This window comes from Bos taurus, chromosome 4 (assembly GCF_002263795.3).
Source record: "Bos taurus isolate L1 Dominette 01449 registration number 42190680 breed Hereford chromosome 4, ARS-UCD2.0, whole genome shotgun sequence".
Lineage (NCBI taxonomy): Eukaryota > Metazoa > Chordata > Mammalia > Artiodactyla > Bovidae > Bos > Bos taurus.
In genome coordinates, this window is record NC_037331.1 from 15,587,501 (window position 1) to 15,607,416 (window position 19,916).

Here is a 19,916-nt window from a genome sequence, read left to right on the forward strand (position 1 = left end):
CCATCACCCAGCAAAGCCCAGCCTTCCAGGCATCAGGGGCCACCCACTCGGCCCCTCAGGCTGTGTCTGCCAACACTCCTCTTGAGGCCCCATTTCGCCATTCCTCACTCACTGCCCTCCCCCTGGTTGCTGCTCACAGCGCTCTCCAGCTGCAATGCCTACCCCTCCACCTCCCGGTCTGTCTTGATCTGACCTGGTCCTTCCCTCTTAACTCGTGAGGGCTCGTCCCATAGAACCCACCCTGACAGCTCTGGTCTTCTCTGAATGCCCATTTATACATAATATTTGACACATGAAATTTTTACAATGTTTACATTCTGCTTCATATTATAGCTGTTTTACCTCTCCTCTGAGATAATGGATTTTCCTGAAAATAAGTACTTTGTCTTAATTTTATTTTCACTAACAGTATGTTTTATACATAGAACATACCTAAAATAAAGTCTTTCCTGAATGAATAACACAAATTTCTGAAGGAATTTCCATTGAGCTTATCAAGCTTTCTATCAAATTTCCCATGACATTGATTACAAATGCCAAGAGAAGTGTTTTTTAAACCTCTGGGTCTGAGTCCTGGGCTTTTTCATCCAAGGGGATAAGCTGAGAGAGAAACATAATACAGCTTCCTTTTAAGTTCCTGTATACCTCTCTGCTATTTGCTACACCACTGCAGTTCTCCAGGAAAATGCAAAAGAAGAAATGTAGAGTAATTATTTCTCAGTCGTTCAGTCTCTGACATCATCTAATTTTAAGGACGATAAATCAACTAGAATGATCTCTTCTTTTGCCTGTAAAATTGGATTTACAAAACCATAGTTGGGATGATGTAATTCTTAGGCTCCCGGATCTTTAAATTAATGTTTTTATTTTTTATAAAAAGCACAAGAAGCAAAGCAAAATATTTTTCTCATTGGAGCCTTTCACAAATCTCAACTTGAGCATCAAGGGGCGTCATGTGGTGGAGCACTCTGTCCCATCCTCACTCCCTTTGGACAGAATACTTTCTCCTCACATTGCAGCTTCTGAGATCATAATCTGTCTGATTGCCTGTCTGAGCCATCCAGAGCACAGGTAGACATAAATCATTTTTGCACTTGCCCTGCAGGGGTCAAAATGATCCATTACCGAATCTTCACATCCTGGGATTACTTTCTTAGGAAGGCGTTTCAGTCATGTACATACCCGTGGGCCTCTTTCTCCAGGTTCCCCTTTTTGAGCATCACCCTGTGACAAGAAAAAATTCAGTCAAAATTCCACCGCCCTGCAGAGCAAGTGATTGCTCAATAAAATGCACTCTTCAGAATTCCCAGATTAGTAGGTCAACCCAATGGGGAAAGTATCTTTGACCTTGACCACTGACTGACATTCTCCCTATGCAGTCTAGGGAAGAAAACAGCGGTTCAGATAGCCTTTGCCCTTTGAAGTGAAGCCAGACGTACAGGGTACAGAATGCAGGTATGTTTTCACAGCTTGGGCCGAGATTCGCATGCTAGTTTAACAACACGGCCGTTGTTCTCAAATAGACCATTGTACCCTCTCTTGGAGCCAGGCACTCTGGCTTTTCTCCAAGGGGCTTTGGAATATTTTCCAAAATGTCCTGAAGAGTGATTGCTTGATTTCAGCAAGACTTAGGAAAATATATTATGTGGCACACAATTACAAGCCAAATAAATGAAATGGTCACAAAGACTTACAACAGGTATTTAACAAAACAAAAAAGAAGACGTGATGGCGTTAATTCAGATCCGCAGAAAGTGGGAGAGTGTAGGGGTGTGAGTGTGTGTGTGTGTTGTAAAGCCACCCAAGAATACTTTATGTTCCCTCTCTTTGGCAAGCAGGCAATTGGCAAAAATGCTCTCATGCATCTACCTTATTATATGTTCCATTAACGCCCTAAACCTATTCTCAGAAATGGAGTTATTTGGATTAAAATTTTGAACATTTGAATGCTTCTTATGTAGTCCCTAATTGATTCCCAAAATGTTTGCGTTTGTGCCGTTAACCTTGCAATGAAGAAGAAAGTACTTTCATCACCATATTGCTAGTTATTATTGTTTTAATTATATGTTAGTTACTTTAAGAAACTTTTTAAAATTTAAAATACGAAAAAAAACAATATGAACTAGATATGAACTATGTGAACTTCCCTCCACCCCCCACCTCCAAAACACCCCAAGAGCCTTGGAGTCCAAAGTTTCTAAAATGTGAATAATTAGTATTAAAGGGCACCTCATTGTCAGTCTTTAAATTTCATCCATTACCCAGTGAAATTAGACATTTTTCTATTTCTTTATTCCCTGGATTTGTTTCCTCTCTTGAAAACTGTTCGTGTCCTTTGACCATTTAATTATTCATTTCTCACCTATTTTATAAAGTCGTTATGCGTTACAGCAGGGATTCCCAGGTGGTGCTTGTGGTAAAGAATCCTCCTGCCAATGCAGGAGACTAAGAGACATGGGTTCGATTCCTGGGTCAGGAAGATCCCCTAGAGAAGGAAATGACAACCCACTCCAGTATTCTTGCCTGGAGAATCCCATGAACAGAGGAGCCTGGTGGGCTGCAGTTCACAGGGTCATATAGAGTCAGACACACCTGAAGTGACTTAGGACATCAGACGGATGCATTGTAGCAATTACATCAGTGTCCACTGTATTGGACATAAACATTTCTGTACAGGTCTTCCTCTTTATTTTAATTATTGTTTTTCATTGAATACAATTTTTCTTTAAATTTTCACCTGGTTACATTTGCTAATCTGTCTCCTATGATTCCTTCTGTTCTCTTGAAAGATCATCCCAACAATGATATAATTTTTTAAATCAAAGATTTTCTTTTTTGGATGGCACACAAAGAAAAGAATTAAGGAATTCATAAAGGAGTTTTAATTCTTAAAACTCAAGTGCCAACAGCAATGTGTTTTGGAATATGTATTAGTGATTCATGAAACATTGTTGTACTCAATTTAGACCGCCATTATTTAAGAATCCCACTGCTGGGCACACACACCAAGGAAACCAGAAGGGAAAGAGACACGTGTACCCCAATGTTCATTGCAGCACTGTTTATAATAGCCAGGTCATGGAAGCAACCTAGATGCCCATCAGCAGATGAATGGATAAGAAAGCTGTGGTACATATACACAATGGAGTATTACTCAGCCATTTAAAAGAATACATTTGAATCAGTTCTAATGAGATGGATGAAACTGGAACCTATTATACAGAGTGAAGTAAGCCAGAAAGAAAAACACCAATACAGTATACTAACACATATATATGGAATTTAGAAAGATGGTAACAATAACCCTGTGTACAAGACAGCAAAAGAGACACTGATGTATAGATCAGTCTTATGGACTCTGTGGGAGAGGGAGAGGGTGGGGAGATTTGGGAGAATGGCATTGAAACATGTATAATATCATGTATGAAACGAGTTGCCAGTCCAGGTTCGATGCACGATGCTGGATGCTTGGGGCTGGTGCACTGGGACAACCCAGAGGGAGGGTATGGGGAGAGAGGAGGGAGGAGGGTTCAGGATGGGGAACACAGGTATACCTGTGGCGGATTCATTTCGATATTTGGCAAAACTAATACAATATTGTAAAGTTTAAAAATAAAATAAAATTTTAAAAAAAATTAAAAATTAAAAAAAAAGAATGAGTTTCTCTTTATTCAACTCCCTAGGTTTCCTGAATTTATTGACTGAAATGGCCATATGCTTCTCTGAATTTGTAAATATAAGTTTATACAAGCCAGACAGATAATGCAGGAGGCAAACAGCCTGTATTCTTCACAGGAATCATCAGATTTTTTTGGCATTGGCATAAAGTACAATGCTTTGTTTCCTCAATTTTTGTTCTTTAAGTAGAACTAGAAGGAGATACATTGGTTTAAAGAAAAGCTGTTTAGTCATTTACCGGGTTTCCTTTTGGTCCTCGCTCACCTTTGATACCTGGGTTTCCATGTGTACCCTGAAGGCAAAGGGGAAAAAGATTATATGCAACAGACAGTCTATTAGTTTCCTACACCTTACAGTAATTTCTTATCAGCTTCATCCCATAAAATGAGAGAGGATTATAAAAAACAAAACTTTGCCTACCAAGCAGAGATTCAACTCTGCTTTCCCATACTACACACCAGGAAGATGACAGTCTCGAACAGGCAGATTCTCTAGAGTTGCTAAAAAAAAAAAATGTCTCTCTCTCCCTGATATCCAAGGGAGAGTTTCAAAAGATAGGATGAGAGTTCTTCAGTTTTGTTCCAGAAAGGCATTTTATTTTCCTATTCTCAAATCACCAAAAATCTCACTCTTCTGTGAACTGGTTTTGGGAATATTCAATAAATGCTAAATGACATAGTTCTATGGCTGTGCACTGACAGGGCACAGTCTAGAGGGTTCCAAAGAGTCAGACACAGCTGAGTGACTATGCATACATGTACACATATGGCTATTACTATGAAAACATGGTACAGTAGTCTCTTCCAACAATAGAGCGACTGAAATTGTCAGATTAGCTTAGCAATAGTTAAGTCTTCTGTTTATTCTAAAACATAATTGAATATCCCAAGCAAACCTTTCCTGCCCATTTCTTGGTGTAACAAGTATAATCTAAGACTGCACAGGAAGGAGAAGTTAAACCTCTGCTCTGACCAAAATCAGATTCTACTGACTGCCACATTTTCGTGTGATATATCTAGTGTGTATTTTGAAGAAAAAAATTAAGACATTCTCTCTTTCTGATGCCTTGATTGGTAGAATGATTTGAAAACGTATAGGTTTTGGACCCAGGACTCAGAAGAAAATGTGTCCGAGTCTAAGAAATTCACTGTGCCCATTTCCCTCCTTGCCCCCAAATGCAAGCATCAGTTCAAAAACATTATTCATGCATTTTTGTGAAACGTCTCCTCTGGGCTCTTGACCTCTAAGGTTTGAAATCACAGAAGAAAATGAAAAACTGAAGGAGCGCCATGGAGGTGTCTAAAAGCATGTGTTAGAGGAGTCTAGCATCTCCAGTCCTTGTGATGTCGTTTCCAGCACCTTCCCAGAATAGAATGGCACCTGCCAGGTATTAGGGCAGAACGTAAGGGAAGCACGCACGTCTTCGGGGATTATCATTTCAAGTGCTGAACCATGTTAGCAAATCCTGCCATTTATCTCCGGTTGCCACGTGGTGTCTTCCATTTCACACAATTCACTAAAATCCAGAGCTCGCTAACAGGCTTCCTCCTCACTAGGCAATTTTGGGGTTGCACTTGGTTCTGGAGCAGTCACTTGTTTGTAGTTGGAAGTAGGATGAAGCTTTGCCTAGCTCACCGAGGACCTATATGAACCCTTTCCCTATATTTTCACTTCAGTACTGAGAAATTCTGGCTCCAATTGTCGCAGCAGTAGAGGTGCTGAAATATCCTTTGTGGGAAGAACATCTGATTTTAAGGCAAATCTGCCCTCAGTTCAGGTCAGTAAAATCCCAAGCTAATTTCTTAGGACAGAATGTATCCCTTTAGGAATAAAAGAAAGACACAACATTTCCGTTTTTGCTGCAATTTGCTTTTCAACAGCACAAAGTAGCCCAGTGTTTTCAGAATAGAGTATCATGGCTAGGACTTCCTGAGCTGACCCTAAGTTCAAAGCAGAAATATACTCACCGGAGGCCCTGGATCGCCGGGATCCCCCTTCTCACATTCACAAATCTTGCGCTCACACTAAATCAACAATGAAACACAATGTTAACACACGGTGAAATATAGCGTATTAAATCTCATTCAACACATAACGAAATGGAGCGCTCCCTTGAAGAAACTTTACCTTGAAAATTTATGGAGCTTTTGCTCTCCCTGTAAAATTCTTCTAAGAAAACTCTGAGCTAGGAAGAGCCAGCTAATAAAGTATTAAATGTTGGCATGGTTAAATAAAATAGATCTCCATTAAAAATGGGTGTATTAATATATAACATCTACTCATCAGTTAAAATGAGAAAACAAACATTTTCAGTGGACTTTTGGAATTTCTGCTGTTTTTCTTCTATATAACACATCCAGGCTCAATAATATACAAATATCAAATACTGCTTTACTCAACATAGGAAAAATTTTGATTTAAACTGTATTTTATCAATTCTGAAATACATCTTTTTTCTTATTTTCACATCTTTGAAATCAAAAGAAGTATTCTGTGAGTCAGGCTTGACCAGGGTGAAACTGGTGTTTTCTGCACATGCCCTTCCGCTCTTCCAGAATGAGATGGAAGAAAACTCTCAAGGCACAACCAGAGCACTTGAAGAAATGCTGTGTCACCTATACTTTCTGTGGCACAGGGGCCGGTATTGTGTGCAAAAGCCAGGGCAGCAATGACTCTGAGACAGAAAGTGATTCAGAAGATTTCGACTTTGAATGCAAAGAAGTTGCAAAAATACCCAATTTCATTTGCCTATATTTTCTCTCTTAAGTATGCACAAAAGTGATACAGGATTTAAAAATCTATATCTAAGTACATCTAAAAGGACTCTTGCCTTAAGTACAAAATTAAAAACTGTGATTCATAAGAAGGCACTGTATCATATTTTAATTGGCAGAGAGCTTTTTTAAAATCTCTCTAAATGGCACAGAAAATAGTGATGTGTCTGACCATGTATGATTCAGTGAAGCATGGTTCTCTACAAGTTTTGGTTGGCTTCTAAGTATTTTATGTGATATTATAAGTGTTCTCATGTTAAAGAAGCAATTTCTCGAATTAAGTTCAGATGTTCTAAACCCTCTACCCAGAAACATATGTCCAGTACAGCAGTCCTCAGCAAGCTGATGGTCATCAATTGTGCTGAGTACTGTCCAACCAATATTGGCCAGCTTGCTTCGCCACTTGGTCTGGTGGCCACCATCAGGGAGGAGAATGAGCTTAGTCAGTCATCAGGCAGCAGGGGTGACTCTGAGCCCTGTCCATTAGCCAGGAACACTACTTCATCCTGGCCAACTCAAGGCATACTAGAGTGGAGGACCCTCATGAGCGATGGGTATTGAGACACAGTTAGGATGAAGGAATCAGTATCAAAGTAAGCAAAACTGTATCATGTGCATTATCGCTGATTTCTAAAACCACTGTCTAAAATCATTTAAATATTTCCTACTTTTTCTAAAATTTCCAACCTGCAGTGGATATGGCAACATAAAAGAAATCAAGTGGCTGCCTCAAAATAGAGCAGCTCATTTTTAAAAAGTAAGGATTTTTATTTAGTCACACCTTACCTTCTAATGTGAATTATAATGCTGATTTGATTATGTGAGCGTTTTGGAGTAATTCATAGTAATCAAAGCATGTGGTGCTTACCTTCTTTTCAAATAAGATGTCCTAGGAGGGAAAAAAGAATGAAACATTAACTCAATTCATGATTCTGCTTCCAGCTTCTTATTAGCCTTAATTATTCCCAATGGGATATGCAATTTCCAAGAAGAATAGCAATTCAGCCTTTTTAACCTTGTAAAAGCAATAAAGCCCCAGCCAACCACCCAAGGAGTGCTCTGAGCCATATACTAATAGAAGACATGAAGGATACTAACATTCACTAAAAATTTTTTTTTTCTGGGAACGTCATCCTATTGCATCCCATGTTTTCTCTCTTGTTCCTTTTTATCAGCTCTAGAATCTCCATAGTTTGGCTACAAGCTCAATCAGCCATAATGAGAATTTTCTTTTGTTTACAAAGACTTAGGCAGAATATGTAATTGTGTATTTTCTCTATTTTTCTATCCCTATGTGCTGTGCTGTGCTTAGTTGCTCAGTTGTTTCCAACTCTTTACAACCCCCAAGGACTGTAGCCAACCAGGCTCCTCTGTACATGGGATTCTCCAGGTAAGAATACTGGAGTAGGTTGCCATGCCCTCCTCCAGGGGATCATCCCAACCCAGGGATCGGACCCACGTCTCCCACATTGCAGGCAGATCGGATTCTTTAACATCTAAGCCACCAGGGAAGACTGAGAATACTAGAGTATGTAGCCTATCCCTTCTCCAAGGATCTTCCTGACCCAGGAATCGAACAGGGTTGTCCTGCATTGCAGGTGTATTCTTTACCATCTGAGCTATCAGGGAAGCTATTTTATCCCTATACAGATGTGCATTTATTGTTTACCGTTAGAACATAAATTTTAGGGTGATAACTTCATGAAATATTAATGAGCCTTAGAAGTCAGTGCAGTCCAGTGGCTCATTCTGTCATAAAGAAACTTGAGACATGGTGCTGTGGCTTGCCCAAGGTCACACTCTTGGGCTGAGCTACCTGACCAAGCTCAGCACTATTTCCTACTTAACCACACAGAGATGAATTAGCCAGAATATTTTTTAAATGACTTTCAATTCATAAGTTTAGAGAAATTCGCAATGTGGTTTTTGTCAGACCTTTAGGCCTCACTTTTCCACTCCAGTTCAGTGGGGTATTATTACCTGAAAAGAAGATCATGTCTGAATCAGTGGACACAAGCTATGTTTACAGATAGAATCATTACTCCCTGAAGGTAGAATTTATGTGTCAAATTAATGCCTTATGACTGAATCTGAGGGGTAGCTCACACATGATAAAATAGAAAACGGAAGCAAAAGCACTACAGTATTTGTTGTAAGTTGTTAAAAATAAAGAATGTGATGAGGAAGCTAAAGATAAGTCAGAGTTGTACCTGTACAGAAGACTCTGCATCCTTTTAGTTTTGTTTTTACTCTACATTTATTTTGATACAAATGAATTGTTTAGAGAAGGTATAGCAACTTGCTTTAAGTAGTTCTGGTGATTTAATCAGAGAAAAATTTAGACTAGGAATTAAGTGTCATCTAGGATTTTCATCCTGTTTCTACCATTATCTAGCCACCTGACCATGGGCAAGTCATATCATCCCTCCAGCTCCTTTTCCACGTCTATAAAACAAAGACGCTTGACCCCGTGGTCTTGGGAGCGGTCCAACTCTGGCCACAGACCCTATCTACCAAAATCAGCATCTCAACTATGCTCTCTTTCTCTTGCCCTACCCCAGTGATTTTAAATTACTAGGCAAAGTAAACCCAGGCTGAAAGCAGATGAGATACCTGTGTCTTTAAGAACTAGTAGGTCATGTGGAGATCCAAGCAATCCATTCTAAAGGAGATCACTCCTGGGTGTTCTTTGGAAGGACTGATGCTAAAGCTGAAACTCTAATACTTTGGCCACCTCATGCAAAGAGTTGACTCATTGGAAAAGACTCTGATGCTGGGAGGGATTGGGGGCAGGAGGAGAAGGGGACGACAGAGGATGAGATGGCTGGATGGCATCACCAACTCGATGGAAAGGAGTTTGGGTGAAGTCCAGGAGTTGGTGTTGGACAGAGAGGCCTGGCGTGCTGCAATTCATGGGGTTGCAAAGAGTTGGACACGACTGAGCAACTGAACTGAACTGAACTGAACTGAGATCATTTGGACAATGGAAACTCAGCTAAAGTGACAATTTTAGTGTAAAACAGCATTACCCTCTCCAGAATATTTGGCTGTGCACAGAAAGTTGAAATTTACATGCTTTATCTCTAGGCTGCCCAGGACAAGTCCTGGCTTCCACCTGTGATCCTGACATACTTTCCAGACACACCCTAGAGGAATTCTTGTGTAGTTCAGCATTCATTGTTTTTTAATAGTGAAAAATTGGAAATAAAATATCCATCAATAACATACTGGATCAATAAGCAAAATACCACTCAGTAGTTAAAATCAATGTATTGAATTTATATAATTTAACAGAGAAATTTCCTAAAAAGTTGAATGAAAAAGAAAGTTGAAGATGAATGCTTAGAACATGATCCGAATTGTGAAAATATTTAAAATATACATCAGAAACTTGGTGTCATCTGAGAGGGAAAGAAGGAAAAGAAATCTGAAAGAGAGGCAGTAAAGCAACTAATAATTCAAGTCAGACTGTAATATTTGAAAATAGCTACTGAAATAAAGAAAAATTCAAAGTTGTGTCCCTTTATCACCTTTTTATACTAAGCAATGTCCTTATCAGTTTTAAACTCATGAATTTAGCCGCTAGTGCGGCAGATGTGTGATTTTACACTTTTTTCGCTTTTCCTTTGAAAATTCAATTTCTGCTTTGCCACATTACCCTTTAAATGTATGTGCCATGAGGCTTAAAAGCTATAACAATGCAACTAATTATTTTTGGAACTCTGGCTTTTGTGTTTGCTTGAATTTATATTTCCGTGGAAACAAAAATGGACCCAAACCGCACAATAGATAAGACTGTTTCAAACAAGAACAAAGCTGCATTCCCTAAGGACACTTGGAGTCCATAAACCCCAGTGATAGAGAATACCGCACAGCAAGCTGTGTGGGAAGGAGAGCCCAGACTTGGCGGGCAGAGAAGGAGGAATAGGATGGTTGTTTGGGAATGGTTGGCCTTCTGGATGATTTTGAATAAAGGAATGCAAAGGACCAACTCATTAGTGGAATGTTGTTCTACATGTCAAAGTTGATAAGGAAAAAAGGCATAAAGACCAATGTGGGCAATCAGACAAAGATAGCACCGAGGAGGGACATTTTAAAAAAGTGGACAGAGCTGGAGGCCTGGAGAGTAGTAAGGCATTTTGCTTAAGCAGAGAGACAGGCCATGTGGAGAACAGTTGGGAGACCGTGGTCAAAGCCAGAGCGAAGGGCATGTTCAGTGAAAGTCTAGGTGGATACTGTGATTTAAATGAAAAAGTATAAATAGAGAAAGGACCTCATCAGAGCAAAGGGAAGGAGCATTTTATTAACAGAGTCAGAGTTTTATGATGGTAGATATGTGGGGAAAAAAGAAATCTAGGCTGGAATTGCCAATTTTGTGAGTGACCATGAGGTCAATGCTCTGAGAAGGGAACAGAGAAAATGTGAGGAAGGTGCCAAAGTTACTAGCATGACGGCAATGGGGGTGAGAATATGGAGCTTAGTAGGCAAGGGTTACAAATCCCATGACAAAAATAATGTTTGCAACTTGATATAGCAGAAGAAGAGCCATTATCAAATCTCAGAGGAAGAAATAAGGCTCTAAACAGAGGAGGCCTTGAAAAACTGGGAAGTGGACCATCCTAATAATCAATGAAGCCTAGGATTCTAAAGATGATACAGAAATGATGAAGTTTATCCCTTCTTGCTCTGTGAGGGAGAAGATGCACTAAATTAATGTTTTTCTTCAGTTCAGTTTAGTTCAGTCGCTCAGTCGTGTCCGACTCTTTGCGACACCATGAATCGCAGCACGCCAGGCCTCCCTGTCCATCACCAACTCCCAGAGTTCACTCAGACTCACGCCCATCGAGTCGGTGATGCCTTCCAACCATCTCATCCTCTGTCGTCCCCTTCTTCTCCTGCCCCCAATCCCTCCCAGCATCAGAGTCTTTTCCAATGAGTCAACTCTTCGCATGAGGTGGCCAAAGTACTGGAGTTTCAGCTTTAGCATCATTCCTTCCAAAGAAATCCCAGGGCTGATCTCCTTCAGAATGGACTGGTTGGATCTCCTTGCAGTCCAAGACTCTCAAGAGTCTTCTCCAACACCACAGTTCAAAAGCATCAATTCTTCGGTGCTCACCTTTCTTTATAGTCCAACTCTCACATCCATACATGACCACTGGAAAAACCATAGCCTTGACTAGACGAACCTTTGTTGGCAAAGTAATGTCTCTGCTTTTCAATATGCTATATAGGTTGGTCATAACTTTTCTAATGCTTTTTTTAGTACTCTCCAAATAAAGAGACCAATTTGTTACAATTGTTATTCCCATAAAGACTTTTAAAAAGTTTAATGTCAAAGGTAATAAAGAATTTTTTTTAATATCCACATACTCTCTCATGCTCTTTTAAAGGACCAAGTAATATATCCAGAAGGTTGTTTTGAATGTGTTTCTTCAGGGTTCAGTACTGTTCTGTAAATCATAATAAAACAGAAACATGAATATTTTCTTTTTGGAATCATCAGGTCTCTCTTGGGAAATTTAGAACTAAAAATTGTTTTCAGAGGTTCTAACATGGTACTCCCTGATAGAGTGCCAAGGAACATGCAATGATTCCTTGATTTGTCTGGGCTCCTGCAAAATCTATTCACTGTGTACACTTCTGTCCATAAATTCAACTAAAGTCTACTCTGCAATGAAAAGCATAAACTGACAATACAAAAAACCACCCAGATGAATTTCAGAATCATTACACTGGGAGTATGAACCTGACACATGACGTGAGTTCGTTTATATAAAATTCTAGATGTACACTGATTTAGGTTGACGAGTCAGGTCAGAAGTATCTCAGGCGCAAGGGATGCATGTGTTGTGAAGAGGCACAAGGAAACTTTTAGAGATGATGGAAATGTTCCATATCGTATTTGTGTTGGTGGTTTCATGGGTGAATACATCTAGAAAAACTCACGGAATTTTGCACTTAAAGTAGATGAAGTTTTGTACTTAATACACAAGTTAACTTATTTTTTAAAGTCAACTTCATGATTATTTCAAAATAAAAAGTTTAAAAAATTGAACTACAGATGTAATAGACACAGATTAGATAAGGACTTTTTCAAATAGTCTGAGCAAAAGTCCAGTTTTGCTTCCTAGACAGTGGCCATTTGAAACACTGATACTTAGTATATATCTCTTGGAAAACCCCGATAAGCTGTTTGGATCCTGCAGTTTGTTTGGAAAGCGGCACCTCCTTCTAAGAAATGGCTTGTTCACAGAGCTTCCATCTGAACAAACAAGCTGAAACCAGAGGATGCTACGGAAGAGCAGAGTCATTAGGATGCTTGGTCATTTTTCGGTTTCCCCAGAAACAGTTTTGTTTCGGATGTACTGCCAAGAGCCTGCACTCTCAGTTGGGCAGGAATTCTTAGCTAGGGTGTATCTGGAGGGAGTATGAAACTCCTGAGCTGACACATCTGGCCAAACAAGGAGCTGCCTGTCCTGTGTTTTCTCCAGGCAGCAGCAGGTGACTCATTGTCACAACCCCAGGGTTCTTTCCTGCACATGCTGGAAACTTCTGTCTCATTCAGTGGTGAGGACTCAAATTAGGCACAGGCAGGGCTCGGCAGTTAGCCTGACCTCCCTGCATGTTCCCTTTCCTGCAGAAGAGATGCTCACATAAGCATTCACCCCAGGTACCTGGGTCTGAGCCTATCATCCGAGGTCTAGGCAGAACTGCCCCCTCGTCTTCCCTTAATGCCCACGTTTCAAAAGGCTAAAAGCAGCAGTAGATTTTTGAGGAGGGATGTTTCTTAACTGTTTCAAGGAATTTTTGCTTGAGAAAACCTTAAAAAAATTTATTCTCTTCTCTCCCAGTGTAACTTTACAGGGTCAAGCATGCAGACTCTGGGGTCTTTGCCTGGCCTTAAATTTTCAACTATAAAATGGATATAATAAGAGTACCTACATCATAAGATTGTTGTAAACATTGAATAAAATAAAATATATAAAGCCCTCAGAGCAATGCCTAATATACAGCACTCAAGACATAATCACTATGATTTAGGTAAGAAAAACTCAGCGTCTCATGCTAAAAGCACCTGAGAGTAACAAAATCAAAGAATGTTGGGAAAAAGAATTGAGAGAAGGGACAAAAGGATCAAGACAATCTCTGAAAGAGGGCCTGAGGTTTTTTCAGTCGATAGAAGAGAGCCGTATGAAGTACTCAGGACCTAAAGGACACATCAGCCTAGCCCTCTTGTCAAGAATTTTTTTTTAAATCAGTATTTTTAAGCAAATTAATTTTTGACACTTAACAAATCAACGGCCTTATCTCCAGGAGTTCCTCCTTGAGGAATGTGGTGAAGAGGAATTTTGTTTTGATTGCTTTGCCTTGTGTTCTCCCTAGCAGCGAGGAAGGGTTCTTACAACCAATAAAGAAAAGCAGTGATACCGCCAATCGTGACTTAAAATTAGATGACCTTGTTAACACCTAAGAAGCAAGGAGATCAATTTTAAAAATGGAAGTCTGTGACCTTCACTTGAGCATACTATGGCAAATGGTGAGACAAAGGGTTAAAAAATATTTCTGCACAAGTGGAACGGGAAAAAAAGAACTTAAGACAAATATGGCAGATTGCAATTTGACCACAAGTCGAATACAAGTCAGCAGTGTTCACTGAGCCCACGATGCACAAACAGGAGTCCCAGATGGATGATCGGAGATGAATCCTTCCAAAATCTTCAGCATTGGCTGATAGTAAAGTTAGGAATGCAATCACAGAGAATTAGCCTGGTACCTTCCCGGTTTATGTGCTGCAAACTGTCAAGAATGTAGAGACACATCAGCAAGATTCTTCTTTCCATTTCAAAGGTAGATTTTTTTTTTTCCCCTTTCATCTTTTTGACTTATTACCCTTTCAGAATTTGTGAACAAATTATCAGCATTATAATAAGAAATGTACATAAAATCAACACGTTAGGTACCTACCAGGCGATCCTGAATTTTGTCGACAAGGGTTGAATCATTCAACAGGAGAATGGGTACACTGGGTAAATCCCCAGATATCAAACGCAGTTTGGTTTCGTTGACTACAGCAGAAAGTCCAATGGTGATAAATAATATTCCTGCAGTTCTGGCGTCTTCAGAAATACTTTGAACATCTGGATTCTTTGGATGGTCAATGCCATCAGTCATCAGCACGGCCACTTTCATGCCATCCTTACGCCCTTCTCTCTTAAGTAGCCTCGTGGCATTGGCAATGGCGTAGTAAGAGAAAGTACCTTGCCCAATGAAATTCATAGACTTGACCCTCTGTTTAAAAGTCTGTAGATCCTTCCAGGAGGAAAAAGGTGGATCAATTTGGACAGAGCTGCTAAACTGAAGGGCTGCCAGTTTGATGTCATATTTCAAGGAGCCAACTGGGGTCAACTGAAATATCTTGTCACTCAAGCTACCCACAAAATCTTTTTGTTTGTCAAACAGAAAAATTTTGGAACTTTCAGAGCTGTCCACGATGAAGACAAGATCTATGAAGCACGTGGAGTCTGAAATAGAGCAAATTGGTTAGGCAGCATCCTTGTCCCCACTTGTAAAACAACTTTGCGTAAGGAAAGCCCTGAGGCGTGTGGCCTGAATAGCTGATCTCCAAGAGGAGAAGGAAGTAAAAAAGAGAGGCACCTTGGAGATCGGGCTGACATTGTGAATAACTAAATCTCTTTCCAAGTCTTCAAATTCTTTTCCTCTTCTAAAATCATGCAACTCAAAAGCAAACAAAATACCATATATTCTGAGCATCTTCCCAAGGAAAAACTTACTTAAAGTGAGAGGAAAAGAAAGAACATTGTAGTTTAAAAATTCAACAAACACTAGACAAAGTTGTCTAGAAGTAAATAATACTCTGCCTCATTCTCAGATTATGGGACATATTGGTGAGGCCCCATCTTGTTTGGGTACAAATTTTTTTTTTTTTTAACATTTTTTAAATCAAGGGAGAAAATGACTGGATGGATCGTATTGCAGCCGTGCTGAGGGACAAAAAAACCTAATAGTGAGAACTGAAGGTTGAATCCTAGCTCTGTGACTTGCTACTTAATTTGCCTGCAGCCTCAAGCATGCCACTTCACCTTCTGGGCCTCAGTTTCTTTATCTATGTGAGTGGCATTCTCTGTTGTGCCCATTTAAGTATGCTCTGTAAGTATGTAACATGACTTATGATCATATCAAAATAGAGTATCACATATATACATAAATATGTAGTTTGCTGTTTATACCAAGTGCTATTTGGAAAAATTCATATTAGGGTTTTAAGAAACTAAAACTAACAAAGATAAAACTTTTTTACCCTGGAGATTTTTCCTTGCAAGTAAATTGGTCTTTGAGCCTTTCTTTCTTTGTCCATATATTGCTTGACTCATAAAAGCTGGCAAAAGCAGGAGATACAGGACAAAACGTCTGTTCCACATTATGATGGATGGTGAAAAATCATCTGCCGTGTAGCACCTTTAATTTAAAAAATCAGTTATAAGTACTTTAATAAGATATAGAGTTTGCTATTTTTAATTTCAAGCCCGTAAAATTTGAAGCTGGTATGTGGAAAGAGAAAAGGGTTTTTCATTCATATTTATGGAGAATTATCCATATGGAGATTTTTAAAGTTTCTAATCTAAATAAATCATGGTGACACAACCAAATATCTATTAATGAATGTTTTTGTATATTCAAAGAATTACATCCAAGTAGTCTGAATTTCCCATTATATTGTGGGGAGCAGGAGAGGGTAGAGCTATTTCAGAACATTTCAGTCCCACTCTATATGATGGCTGTGTTTCAATCACAGGGTCTGTTTGACATATCCACATTCTCCAAGGTAGTATCAGATTGCTACAAGGTTGTTTTATCCGTTTTCATTATAACTAACTCCTGACCATGCCAATATTTTTACAGGGTTGTAGAGAGCCACCACGATTTCAGTCTTAATATTACATGCACAATTTCAGTGAGTTCAGAGGTCGTCAAAAATTGAATTGCCCTTCTGTTTCCACAGAACCCCATTTTCTACATTTACTTTGTTAACTTCATCTCCACTGGAGTTTCAAGCTGTCCTACAGCTGCATATCCAGTCAGTCAAAAGAGTATAAGAGTAAAAAAAAAAAGAAACAGATTTGCTAAGTGTTAGCTGGAACAACTACTGGACAGATATAGGACTTGAAATCAGGAAGCGATCCCCTCTGAAAGGCCCTGTGAAACTATTTTCCTGGGTAGATTAAAATATAATCTTGTATTTAAATCTTCAGCAATTTTCAGCACTCAGTAAGCCCAGATATGTACCAAATGCCTTTAAAAGCCACAGACTTCCCTGGCAAAAGAAGACTCATGTGTGGCTAGCTCAGTATACCTGAGAATGGAAGTAAGAAGGCTTATTTTGAACCCCATGTTTTGCATGGTTTGGAAATGTTTGCCAGCTTGAAGTGTATAGACTTTAGAAGTTCTGGAAAAAGAATCATGCTTTCCTTCTTTGGCACCTTGCCTTCAGGGAATGGTAAACTGGGAAATCATGAGCATGATTTTTTCCAGACTCTCAATGGGCAGGGGAGGTGGTGGGGTGAAAATACATGCTAAGGCAGTAAGGAATGAGATGGGAGACTGACTTCTTCATACATGCCAGATGGAGAAGCCCCAGTGAGAAGCAAAGCTATCGGATTGGGGGTGAATCGGTGGAGGGCTCCATGCCATAGTCTGCTCCTCAAATAGCCTCGACTAGCAGGAAGCTTACTAAGCCGACTTTCTATCAGTATGACCAAGTGTGTGTGCTGTGTGTGCTTAGTCGCTCAGTTATGTCCAACTCTTTGTGACCTCATGGACTGTAGCCCGCCAGGCTCCTCTGCCCATGGAATTCTCCATGCAAGAATACTGGAGTGGGTTGACATTCCCTTCTCCAGGGGATCTTCCTAACCCAGGGGTCAAAATCATGTGTCTTGTATTGCAGGCAGATTCTTTACTGTCTGAGCCACCAGGGAAGCCCCATATCTCTTGGCATTTGCCTCGAATGCAATTGACCAAATGTTAACTGCTCTTCAGACCAGGTATGCTAAGATTTGGAGACAAATATGTATTAAAACGGAGAAGGCAATGGCAACCCACTCCAGTACTCTTGCCTGGAAAATCCCATGGACGGAGGAGCCTGGTAGGCTGCAGTCCATGGGGTCGCTAGGAGTCGGACACGACTCAGCTACTTCACTTTCACTTTTCACTTTTATGCACTGGAGAAGGAAATGGCAACCCACTCCAGTGTTCTTGCCTAGAGAATCCCAGGGACAGGGGGCCCGTGGGCTGCCGTCAGTGGGGTCGCACAGAGTCGGACATGACTGAAGCGACTTAGCAGCAACAGCAGCAGGTATTAAAAGGGACTTCCCTGGTAGCTCAGATGGTAAAGAATCTGCCTGCAATGCAGAAGACCCGGGTTCAATCCTTGCATCAGGAAGATCGCCTGGAGAAAGAATGGCTACCCACTCCTGCATTCTTGCCTGGAGAATCCCACAGACAGAGGAGCCTGGTGAGCTCCAGTCCATGGGATCCCAAAAGGTCAGACATGACTGAGTGACAAACACTTTCACATTTTCACATTCAAAGCTGTGTAGCAAAACGCAGCCGCTGTTACATTTTCAGAGGGGGAAGATGTATAACATCATGTCCCTGGTATCACATATGACTTCTTTCTTTTGCTGACCCTTGTACTTAAAGAAGTTCTCAGAAGTTCTGGAAATAAGAGACTGAAAATTTAATTTCATTGAGAACAAGAGATTTTACAAGCTTGTAGCTTGTAGATCAAGACAACTCTTCAAAAACCTAAAGAAGGGGATTCCCATGAAGGATCCTGAGATGAAAACTACTATTTCTCTTATTTGCAGGCCTCATTTTGGGCTTCGGAAATGCTGGCTTTAAATAGATATCTTTCCCCTAAACTAGGCACTTGCTCAGTTTGTTGACGTGTAATTATGAATTCATAACTGAAGACTTATATATATATAATGTTCCCTAACACAACTGATTCATTAGCAATAATCACAATATCTCATACTTAACTACTATTTGTTCTGACATTTTTTATCTAGTTCTCCGAAACCAAAGTCATGCTGTTGCTTTCCGATATTAGCCAGAGGACACCCTTACACTTTCTCTAGTTTTTCAGTTCTACTATCATCCTGAAATCTCTTATTAGTTTAATATATTAAGAGCCCACTCATTTTGGATCTTTTTTGTCATGCTTTATTTTGCCTCGGTTTTTAATACTTCCCACCTTTCTCTCATTTAGATGATATATACAAACAAAATAGGTTTCAGGGGAAAAGAGTCATTAGTTAAATAAAGGAAATATAAACCTCTGTGCTTACTACAGTTTGCATTTCATAAATGCAGAAACAATTGTTACCTTTAATCAATGCCATAGTTTTGGCTTTTTTGTGTGGAATTTATCTGGGGTAAATATCAGGATCAATAAATCCAACAGAACTTATATTTTATGACTTTTTGGAAATAACATTATTTTTCAGCAAAGTTTACTAATTTTATTCACAATGTTTGCATCTCATTTGTTTTGCCATGAAGATAAAGTGATCGGATACTTTATCCAAATCGCTAAACTTACCATATTATAAAGAATTCTGCAGTGACTACTGAGTTATAAAAATGTGTCCAAATTAAGAAAAAGATGTCCCAAAAGATATTAACAGTATAACAATGCTACATAGTAGGCTATAAATTAAAAATAAATTTTAAAATAGCTTTAAAATTAACATTTCTACATTTTAACACTTATTATTTCCCTGATAATATAATTAAAGTAATAACCAAGGATAAAAAAATCTGATAAGTTTTCTTCACATAATAAATACGTAAACCGTTTAGTCTTCCACAGTTCCTAGATGTCTGAACTAGTTTCGAGTGATTAAAACAAAACAGTCATGTCTTACCTTATAAAGTTTATCAAACAGGAATTAAAGACTGGTTAAGCAAGTGCCAACAGCAAGGACCATTGCTGAGGATGGAGCTGACTATTTGATATTGTTCTGTTCTGTGGGAAATAAAAATTGTCTTTCCCTTTAGATCTTTTGTAATTCTCTACTCATGTTTTTTAGACTAAATTAAAGCAAGAGTGGCTAGGCATTTGGCCAGGGTGCAAGATCTGGGTGGGATCAGTGAGTAATTTAAAGGAACAGTGCCTTTCACAATAAGTCTGTGCTTTCCAGCCTGTTTTAAAAATAACTTGGGCAGATTTCCTACAGTTTAGACATTTATTGACAGCCTGCCTTTGTTTGTCAGGCCATGTCCTCTTTCTGGTCCTTTGCCCGGGAGTTGCTCGGTAAGATACTGTTGCTGAAGAGCTCTGTGAAGGAGGATAAATCATACCAGCTTGCGTGTGCATGCTAAGTCGCTTCAGTCGTGTCCGACTCATTGTGACCCCATGGACTGTAGCCCACTGGGCTCCTC

At 39.6% G+C, this 19,916-nt stretch overlaps 1 protein-coding gene across 2 annotated transcripts in view; it reads right to left on the minus strand.

The window, feature by feature from the left end:
- COL28A1 (collagen type XXVIII alpha 1 chain) overlaps window positions 1–19,542 on the minus strand; it is a 181,519-nt gene extending 161,977 nt beyond the window's left edge. For both annotated transcript variants that reach the window (XM_024990989.2, XM_024990987.2), the window contains exons 1-7: window positions 19,400–19,542; window positions 15,772–15,929; window positions 14,418–14,974; window positions 7,321–7,341; window positions 5,646–5,702; window positions 3,917–3,970; window positions 1,183–1,224 (exon numbers count right to left, since the gene is read on the minus strand). In XM_024990989.2, the coding sequence (XP_024846757.1) occupies window positions 1,183–1,224; window positions 3,917–3,970; window positions 5,646–5,702; window positions 7,321–7,341; window positions 14,418–14,974; window positions 15,772–15,892 (852 nt within the window). In that variant the 5' untranslated portion in view covers window positions 15,893–15,929; window positions 19,400–19,542. The remainder of the gene's footprint in view (window positions 1–1,182; window positions 1,225–3,916; window positions 3,971–5,645; window positions 5,703–7,320; window positions 7,342–14,417; window positions 14,975–15,771; window positions 15,930–19,399) is intronic.
- Between the last annotated feature and the right edge of the window lie 374 nt (window positions 19,543–19,916).